The following is a 9,971-nucleotide window of genomic DNA, read 5'->3' as shown; positions in this document are numbered from 1 at the left end:
CATGCTTTTTTCATTTTTGCTGTATCCACCTTGACAGTTGCCCACCGTAACATTCTCCATGCTCAGTCCTACCATTTTTCCTATTAAAGTCCTGCTCATCCTTCAAGCCTAATCTCAAATGCTGTTATCATTCATGAAGTTATTCTTCACCCTCCCCAAAGAGATGGAACTTGTCCCACTAAAATTTCACGTAAAATTCTCCTTGGGCCTTGGCCTTCATCTTAACACCCTGTTGTCTTGGGTTAGTGGCACAGTGGGGGTACTACAGTGTAAATTATCCACAGGTAACAGAGTCTTCCCCATTCTTTCCTAGGAGCACAACAGATTGGAACACAATCAATATTTGCAAATTACATCGAATATTTAAAGAAGGGAAAACTCTACATGAAGCAAGGGAGGGGAATGATGTAGAAGTCTTTATATCCTCTTAAGGGAAGTATGAGTCCACCAACTGAAACTTCCTGTAAATGCATTTCGAAACATTTGAATCTTTGTTAATGTGGTGATCCCTTTTAGAGGCCTAATTTGTCATGACCTGCCTTACTAACAAACCTTAGTTGTTCTCCCACATCTTCCTAAGAGCTCTTGCTAACAAAACAAGGAAAAAATATTAAAACTGTCAAAACAGACAAAACAAAAGCCAAGAGGAATTATAAAACCAGCTAATGTAAGAAGTACTCACTCTGTGTCAAGCACAGTGCCATGCACTTCACATCCATGATCTCATTTCATCTTTCCACAACCCCATGAGGCCTGGGTAACTCAGTTATCCTCAGGGGACTAAGTCATTTTTCTAGGTATTTTTGTAAGTCATTTTCTAGTATTTCAGGACTGGAATACTTCCTGTTCAATGGCTGTGTAAGTATCTGTCCTATTTGTTTTTATAAAATTTTACATAGATTATCTTCATCTTTTTTTTCATCTTTTTTTTAAAAAGAATTATCTTATTTAACTTTTTTTGTAATTTGACCAGAGAGCAATAGAATGAGAGAGAGAGGCAGAGAGAGAGAGAAGAGAAGAGAAGAGAAGAGAAGAGAAGAGAAGAGAAGAGAAGAGAAAAGAAGAGAAAAGAAGAGAAGAGAAGAGGAAAAGTGGGAAAGCAAGTCACCAGGTCCAGGACTTGAACAGCAGACAGCCATGTAGGAGTCCAGCACCCTTAACCACAATGCCACCTGCCAGTCCAGTTCACCTTTTATTTTTTTTTTTAAATAAAAGAGGTTTTTGCTTTAGGGCACATGCACTTGTCGAAACAGACTGCAATCCTTTCTTTTCCATTCTTCTCCTGGGATCTTGAGCACCCGTGCATATGTACCCAGTGTGATTTTCAAGCCACTGGGTCCAAGACTCAAATGCAGTCAGCCATGTGAGAGCCCAGTGATGTAACCACTATGCCATCCATGGGCCCCATCTTCTTCATCTTTAATAAAGTTTCCTCGGCAGACAAATCCTTATATTGTCTTTATTTTATAGATGCAATGGAAAGCCTCACTTTAAAAACTGTCCCCAATCCACCACTAAACATAAATAACATTCCCATTGTTTATGAATTGCTAATTTTGTACATATCGGGGGTCAATGGTATCTTAGAAAATAATTCCTACTATATATCTATCTTTTGATTAACCTATTAATCAACTGAAAAATTCATTCATGGTTGTCTGTTGATATCTTTTCTTAAACTCTAGTGGCGTAAATCCCGTATGTAGGTCCCTATATGGGAGATAATGATATTGACATTCCTTTCGTTTATAAAAATGCTCCTTTCTTGGTGCTATGCTAGATAGACCACGACCATATTTCTATTTAAAAAAAAAAATATGCATCATGATTTTTCTGACAACCCAATAGGTAAGGAAGATAATTTGTGTACGAGAGTTTCTTTAAGAAGTTTATGAAAAATGTGTATTATTTAAAAAAATGCATGGATTTAAAAAAATTTTTGAACTGAAATAAATTCATACTTTAATTTCATTTTCTGTCTATTCTTTGACGTCTCCTTGTATTACCTGACTACATTGGTTCTACTGTATCATATTTGTCACTCTAGATTAGGCAACCTGAGAAGATGTTTGCAAATGTTGATCACGTCATAGGTTGTTAAGCCCTATGAAATTAGGGCCTTTGTACATGTAGGGTAATGAATTTCATAGTTTGGGATATTTTTGCTTGGACTTGCAGAGGCCAACACAAGGATATCCAAATGGAGAGCATCTTTTCCTGCTGCTGGAGCCAAATTGAACTGTTTGATACAGAATTAAACTGCACCAGCATGCTCAACTTATTAACTATACCTCATATTTCTTAAATCTTAAATTTCCTTTTCCTTAGAGACCAATTCATCTGTATATCTAAACATAATAATAATAATAATAATAATAATAATAAAAGCACTTTCTCAATTCTGCATTCCTGTATGGCTACCCTTTTTATCTTCCCTAGTCATATTGGCCAAATATCTTATCAGAGTGGCTTATGTTCTATTTTCCTCTTTTCTTTCATTGCTCAATTCACTACTTGTTCTTCCACTTTTAACAAAACCACCATCTTCCCCTTCTCTATTCCCCTTCCCTATGTTTGACAGTTCTGGTGGTTACACTGAAAATGCCAAATCCAACTGAGATGATTTTTTTCTCCTAACTTTTATAGCCCTCTGAGGCCATTACATTGTTGGATGGTTCTTTCTAGTTTATTTCATGGGCTCTTCTTCCTCTAAGTTCCTCTCCCCTTTTGCTTTAAATTCTGGTGTTTAGGCCAGCCAATGGTATGATAGTTAAGGCAGCTGAATCCCACAGGACGCCAGACAGCATGTTGAGTCTACCATATGTTGAGTCTACCGTACGTTGAGTCCTGGAGGCAGTGTACTGAAAAAGAGGTGGGCAGGTATGCCTGCCAAAACTCTTGAAAGGAAAATGGAGGAGAAAGGACTGTGAACTGGTCATCCTCCCTGGGGGATGCTTTCTCAATTTTCCTTTCTCTTTCTTTTGCCCTGGTCAGCACATGCACCCTATAGGGGGAAAAAAAAAATTAAAAATAAATAAATAAATTCTGGTATTCTCCCAGCTTCCAACCTGTTTTCCTTGGCCTTGTTTATACACACCTGGGTTGTGTTTACCTACTGTCATGGTTTCGCCCACCATATCTAATGTTCTCATATCTACCTGGCATTTCCACAGAGCTATAGTCTTAAATATCAGAGTGGATCCTGGACATCACAGTTGTATTCCCACAAGTTCTCTAAATCCATATGTACAAAATGAAGCTTAGCATCTCACCCTTAAATATGCCTCATTGATATAGTCAACTACTGCGGGCTCATAATCACCTAACCACTGAAGTAAAAAAACCTGAGTAACTTTAGCCTCCTCTTAAATCTAAGAATCCACTTATTTCTTAAGAGTTGTTTCCAGGACCAGCAGATGGCGTAACAGCTATGTTGCTGGACTCCGACCGTGGTTCGAGTCCCAACCCAGTGGCTTAAATTCATGCTGTGTGTGTCCAAGATCCTGAGAGGAGAATGGAGGAGAATGGATTGCTGCCTGGCCATCCCCCTTGGGGGGTGATTTCTCCTTTTCTGTCTGTCTTTCTGGGGAGCGCATGTGCGCCCTATAGCAAAAACCTCTCAAAAAAAAAAAAAAAAGAGTTCTCCCCATTCATTTCTTCCTCTCTATCTTTACTTATTACTTACCTTTGTTGTCTTCCAACATCTTCTGCCTGGACCATTTTAAATTTCATAATTCCCCTGCCTTTGGTTTTGATACCTCATAATCATTTTTTGAATACCACCAGAGTTCTCTGTAACAGAAATCTGACCACGCGTCTCATTCCTCTGCTTAAAATTCTGCGATGGGTCCTCAGTGGATGCATTCAGGGTTATATGCAATGAAACTTGTCCTCTACTGGCAAGGCGTCCTTCCGTCCTCCCTCACCTTCTCTTGGGTGGGCCCCAGAGCTGAGTTAGATGTCCCATATCTAGCACATAATTATTCCATCTAATTATCTCATTTATACTTTCTAAGATGGGAATAATGGAGTATTCTGGTTTTGATTCCCAGGGCCTGGAAATGTACATAATAATCACTAAAAAAGATTGAACTGAGCTAATTCCTACCGGTTGGCGAATATGGTAAGCTAATGGGAAAACAGAACTTGGCAAATAGTTTACAACGTGTTTATTTAGGAAATGAGGAAGAAAAAAAAAAAAAAAAAAAACCTTTGGGGCCCCCCAAAAAAAAAAAAAAACCTTTCGTGCCTCCCCGTCGGGGAATCGAACCCCGGTCTCCCGCGTGACAGGCGGGGATACTCACCACTATACTAACGAGGAACTGCACAAAAGCCGACTTTCCCGTAGGTCTTTTATGCTGTAGCGTTTTGCCCCGCCTTCGCCAATAGAGGCAACTTCGCAGTCATCGCAGTTTCCATACCTCGAAAGGAACTAAAATGAAACGTCAGTTCGCTCTCCCGGTTCCACATCATTTCCCTCAGCCCACCCTTTCTCAAGCTATCCCCACTCTCCTCACAGTTGTCCCTCTCCCACCCCGACAGCAGCCTCGGTCCCCTCTGTACCCGCCAACCCGCCGCGCCCAGGTAGCCTAGCGCAAGCCCTGCCGCGCGGCATCACGGTACTTGTAGTTCCACCCACGCTGTCCTCCTCGTTCTTCTGTCTTCAAGAAACTTCCTTTCCCGGTGTGCAACGCGAGTCTCCCTCTTCTTTACCTCTCGCCTTCTTCCCCCGCCTCCCAGTCCAAGTCTGGCAGCTAAAGGTTAGGGCTCTCTGGTCGGTGAGCACCTGGTCACCCAGAACCATGCCGGAGGCAGTGGATACATGTTCTTTGGCCACTCCGGCTTCCGTCTGCCGGACCAAGCATTTGCATCTGCGATGCAGCGTGGACTTCACTCGCCGGACTCTGTCCGGGACCGCAGCGCTCACGGTGCAGTCTCAAGAGGACAACCTGCGCAGCCTGGTACCGTGGGGCGCCAGCCCAGGGCCCGCCTTTCCCGGCCACCCTCCTCTACCCTTGCCCCAGTTGCCCTGGGATCGCTCACCCAGCCGCGGCCCTCGCCGTCCCCACGCCCTCGCTGCTCCTCCGCCGTCCCTAACCCAGGCTCTGCCCCTCTTCAGCCCCACTCGCCCCACAACGCCCCCTCTGCAGCCCCACCTACACCGTTGCATCCCTTTTCTATCCTTCTCTTCCCCGATTCTTCAGAATCTCCCCCTTCCCCTCCCCCTTTAGGACCCCTTCCCCAGTTCCTGGACCATCCTAGCGTTCCATCCACACTTCGCTCCTCTCCCAGCCCTCAGTGCCTCCTTGCGGTGTCTCCCTTCTCCCTCGAAACCCTAGTTCCGCCTGCTAGCCTCCTAGTGGCCTTCCCATTTCTTCCGCCTGCAGCCCAGAACCCTCTCCTCAGGCCCCAGATTACTCCCAGCCCCTAGCCGAACTTCCTCAGAACAGTTTCATCCAAGTTTCAGACACTACACCCTGTCGACCCCCGATCCCACTCTTCCCTCCCAGACACCGTTGTTTCAGCCCGCAGGTCCGCAGAGCACGACCCGCAGCTCACCCTGTTCCCTCGTCTTTCTGCTAGTCCTTCTCAGGCCCTTTTGGATTCCCAGCCCTAGACCCTTGCTTTGAAACTTCCAGCCTTTGCTTTCGAACTCTAGGTGCAGCTATTTCTTTAGGGGAGCGGGGGACGGGGGAGTGAGTCCTGCTACCGATGGTTCTTAAAATCTGTATCTTCTATTAATTTAAGGATAGGTGGGTTACTCAAGTTCTCTAAGGATGACTCAATTCAGCGAATTAATAGTTGATTCCAAGGAACAAATAGTCATTGCACTTCTTAGAATATAAGGGCCCTAATCATTTGAATAAAGAAAGATTTATTTAGATTTGTGAATGTTGTTCAGTGATTTTTATTTGTGCGATATAACCTATATTCAGTGTTCTTACATTGATAATGCTTGGATTGTAATTTTCTCCTGAAGAATTTCATAGAACATTTTAGAAATAAGAGAGACTTGAAAAGACCAGCCATTTTCAGGCTTCTCACCTGGGAAGCGCGTTTTGCACGATACGTGTCGCATGGTGATGTCACAGCAATAAGTAATCACGTCAGTTTTGTTGTAGGTTAGATGGAAATTTGTGGGGTTAATAATCAGGCAAAAGTATAAGTATAGGTAAGAATGGATGCTTTTCATGCCTCATTTTCCCTACTTGTGTAATAGATCTGTATTATGAGTTCATTAATATGAGCTATTAAAGCACTTAACTTTCTTTCTTGCTTTCCGTCCTTTAATATTTTACTAGACTAGTTAATTTGAACAATAGTCCAGTTCCTCCATGTATTGATATGTATCTCCAAAACTTCTGTAAGAAAGAAGATAAATAGAAGTATTATATGCAAGAAGGATCTGTTTTCTCATAGGTTGTACTTTGGTCTTCAAGTGCATGCTATCTTTATTGCAGGGCAGCTTTGCATGGTCAGGGTTCAGGAGAATTCTTGTTTCCAAGTAATCTCTTTTATGAAAAGAAAGTGAATTTTGATGGCTTATCACTGTGTAATATGACCTTGCACTCTCCTCTGTTTTGTAAAACACTACCGTGAGTGAGCATAAGTCAGGACGCTTACATTTCTAAAAGACTGTCCTGATCTAAGAATTGGCACATTGATTTTTACATTCCCCACATTGAGAGAAATTAAAAATTGAAAATTATGATTTTTTTTTTGAGAGGTTTTTGCTATAGGGCACGTGCGCTCGCCAGACAGACAGAGAGAGAGACAGAGACAGAAAGCGAGAAATCACCCCCAGAGGGGATGGCCACGTCACAATCCCTTCTTCTCCACTCTCAGGATCTTGGGCATGCATACACACGCACCCAGAGTGAGTTTTAAGCCATCGGGTTCGGGACTTGAACCACGGTCAACTACATGGGAGTCCAGTGACATAGCCATTACACTAACTGCTGGTCCCTGTAAATTATGATTTCTACTTGGCATGTTTGTTTAGTACATTAGAGGCTGGAGTTATAATAATATTAGCGATTTAAACAAAGAAGGCTATTTGTCATATAACAGTAACATGTCTGTATAATTGTTTGCTTATTTATGACAATAACCTGAGGCCATGTGGTGGGTCATGTATATGTATATTTTTTTTTAAAGGATTTTTGCCATAGGATGAGTGTGCTCACCAGAGACAGAGACCATAAGAGGGAAAGTGAAAAATCATCTCCCAAGGGAGATGGCCATGCTGCAGTCCCTTCTCTCTTCTCCTCTTGGGAGTTTGTGCACATGCCTGGGATGATTTTCAAACTACCTACCAGGTCTGGAACTCGAACTGTGGTTGACCATGTAGGAGTCCAGTGCCTTAACCACCATGCCACCTGCTGGTCCCTAAAATAAATAAATACATAAATAAATATTTTTTAAAAGTTAGCTTTTTTCTTTCCTTCACTATGTTACAGATTCTTGAAGGTAGGACCTGTTTTATATCTTATTAAATTTCAAATTCTTAGTATAGCACCTAGCATGTAGAGGGCACTCAAAAGTTTGGTTAATGGGTGAACTGAGTTACAAAACAGTGCCTAAACTAAGCACAATATGGGCGACCCTAATAATAGTGCTAACTCTATCTCGAAGGTGAGCAGGCCACACTTCAAAACAGATGGAGAGGACCCAGTCAGTGCCTGTGCTGGGTGAGGTGTTCTCATAATTTGGTTTCCTCTCCGTTTTGGGGGTCTGTGATCCCAAGACACAGACCAGATCACAAGACCTAGTTTGGTACTCCAGCTTTGTGATCACTTTCAAACATTTGCTTCTTTTACTGAAATTTTCTTTTTTCTTTTGCCAGAGTGCATGTATGCTTACTAGAGAGAGGAAGAGGGAGGAAGCACCCCTCAGTGAGGCAATGCTGATGGTGCAATCCCGTCTCCATTTCTTCACCCTGTCTGGAGTTTGGGCATGCACACACACCTGGCATGTTTTTCAAGCCTGGGGGCCAGGACTTGAACTGCGCAGTGGGCATGTGAGATCTTGATCCCCTAACTGCCAGGCTGCCGGACTGGCCCAGACATTTTCATGGTATTTCTGGGTGTTCTTTCATTTGGTGTCTCAAAGTAGTTTTAGTGTCATGGTCAAAATCATATCCTCATACATGGCAGAAGTCAGGAATTGAACATAGGTGTTTTATATTTAAAATTTTTCAAAGTCTCTTTCTTCCATGAGAGTGAGAAGGAGAACGATAAGTACCTTCAATCTCACACGGTGATCCTCCCCACACCAGCTGCCTTCCCAGCCAGGCCGAATCGAGGGCTGGCACACCTGGTTTATACTGGTCCTCAGGAACTAACCCGTGATCTGCCATGTGGACGCAGCATTGCTTGAGCAGCGCGTCACTGCTGTGTTCATGACTTTCTTTCTGATGGCAAACCCTCTGGTTTTTACTAAGTGAATGGCTGAGCTGGGAATCCAATCAAGGTTTTTCGTTTTGATTTTGTTTTAACATATAAGCCCATTTGTGAGGGGATGAGAGGATTTGTTTGTTTGGTTCATCATTCCATTCTGCAGATAGCAAGTAGAACATGTCAACACAGAAGGCCAGCCAGTGGCTTGGTGGTTAAGATGGCTGGATCCATATGGCTGACGTGGGGTTGGAGTCCTTGGACCCAGCAGTGTGAAAGGCCCACCAGCACATGTGCATGCCCAGTTCAGAAAGGAGAAACACGGTGGGGGAAGTGGGACCTTCTCACTTTGCTTCTCTTTTTATCTCTTCCTCTGTCTCAGCAAGCACACATGCCCATTGAACAAATTTTTTTAAAAAGAAAAAGAAGAAAATATAAACTTTTCAACTTTGATAAAGCAACAAGGCTTAGGCTTTTTTTTTTTTTTTTTAGATTTTTGCTATAGCGTACACACACTTACTGGAGAGACAGATGAAAAGTAAGAAATTACTCCCAAAGAGGGGGAAAAGGGACCAGCAGATGGTATAATGGTTACATTGCTGAACTCCCACATAGTTGACCGCGGTTCAAGTCCCAAACCTGGTAACTGAAAACTCACGCTAGGTGCATGTGTGTGTGTGTACCCAAAATCCCAAGAAGAGAATGGAGGAGAAGGGATTGCAGTGTGACCATTCCCCTTTTTTGCTTTCTGTCTCTCAAGTGAGCTCATATGCCCTATAGCAAAAATTTCTCTTAAAAAAAAAAAAAAAAGAAAGAAAGAAAAAAGAAATCTACCCCCAGAGGGAATGGTCATGCCATTATCGCTTCTCCTCCATTCTTCTGTCAGGATTTTGAGAGGGTCGTCAAGGGCTATGAGTGGGACAGAAGTTAAAGTTATTAGAAAAGACCATGTTTATCAGGTGGTTTGCCTTTTTAGTAAAAAAAGGAGTTAGAAACCAAACTAAAGAAAGGGGCGGGAAGAGTGATCAATGAGGAGGTGGAAATAGCAGCCACAGGTTGTACTTGGAGTTTAAGGAAGGAAAAAGGGAAAATAGAATGGCAGTGGCTTCAAGTGGAATTTTAAATATAATATGGGAGGCTTGTTTAGGTTGTTTGGGAATAGTCTTGTGACATGAGATGGTTGAAGATTCTAGAACAAAAAGATCTGTTGAGAGATAATGAAAGGATAAGGCTCAGAAAGGGGATTGGTGGAATGGAAAATATTCACACACTTGCTGCCACCCCTTCCTGCTCAAAGCAATTGTCCTTCATTAGCCATGGCAAGTAAACGTGCCATAAACCCCCATTAGGTCATTTGGTCAGAGCTGCCTTATAAAGTTGGATTTTTTTTCTAGCTATACAACAGCAATGATACACAGTCTTATTTACCTAATAAGCCCCAGAGTTTAATTTTTGGGTAATCATAATAGTTTACCTATATCCAGTACTAATTTTCTCTGATGTATGAAGCTATTTTCTTATTTTAAAATGTTAATTTAACTTTAGACTTTGGATACAAAGGACCTTACAATAGAA

At 42.4% G+C, this 9,971-nt stretch overlaps 1 protein-coding gene and 1 non-coding gene across 2 annotated transcripts in view; one reads left to right on the top strand and one right to left on the bottom strand.

Annotated features, from left to right (window-relative positions):
• Positions 1–4,249: 4,249 nt before the first annotated feature.
• TRNAD-GUC (transfer RNA aspartic acid (anticodon GUC)) lies at positions 4,250–4,321 on the bottom strand. Its single transcript has one exon. It is a non-coding gene; the product is annotated as a tRNA-Asp (tRNA).
• Positions 4,322–4,721: 400 nt separating this feature from the next.
• LTA4H (leukotriene A4 hydrolase) overlaps positions 4,722–9,971 on the top strand; it is a gene marked incomplete in the record, with an annotated part of 46,840 nt that continues 41,590 nt past the window's right edge. Inside the window, 2 exon segments of the mRNA XM_014590268.2 lie at positions 4,722–4,961; positions 9,942–9,971. Coding sequence (XP_014445754.1) covers positions 4,803–4,961; positions 9,942–9,971 — 189 coding nt within the window.

The sequence above is a fragment of the Tupaia chinensis genome, unplaced genomic scaffold, assembly GCF_000334495.1.
Source record: "Tupaia chinensis unplaced genomic scaffold, TupChi_1.0 Scaffold000423_1, whole genome shotgun sequence".
NCBI lineage: Eukaryota > Metazoa > Chordata > Mammalia > Scandentia > Tupaiidae > Tupaia > Tupaia belangeri.
This window is presented reverse-complemented; position numbering and strand designations above follow the sequence as displayed.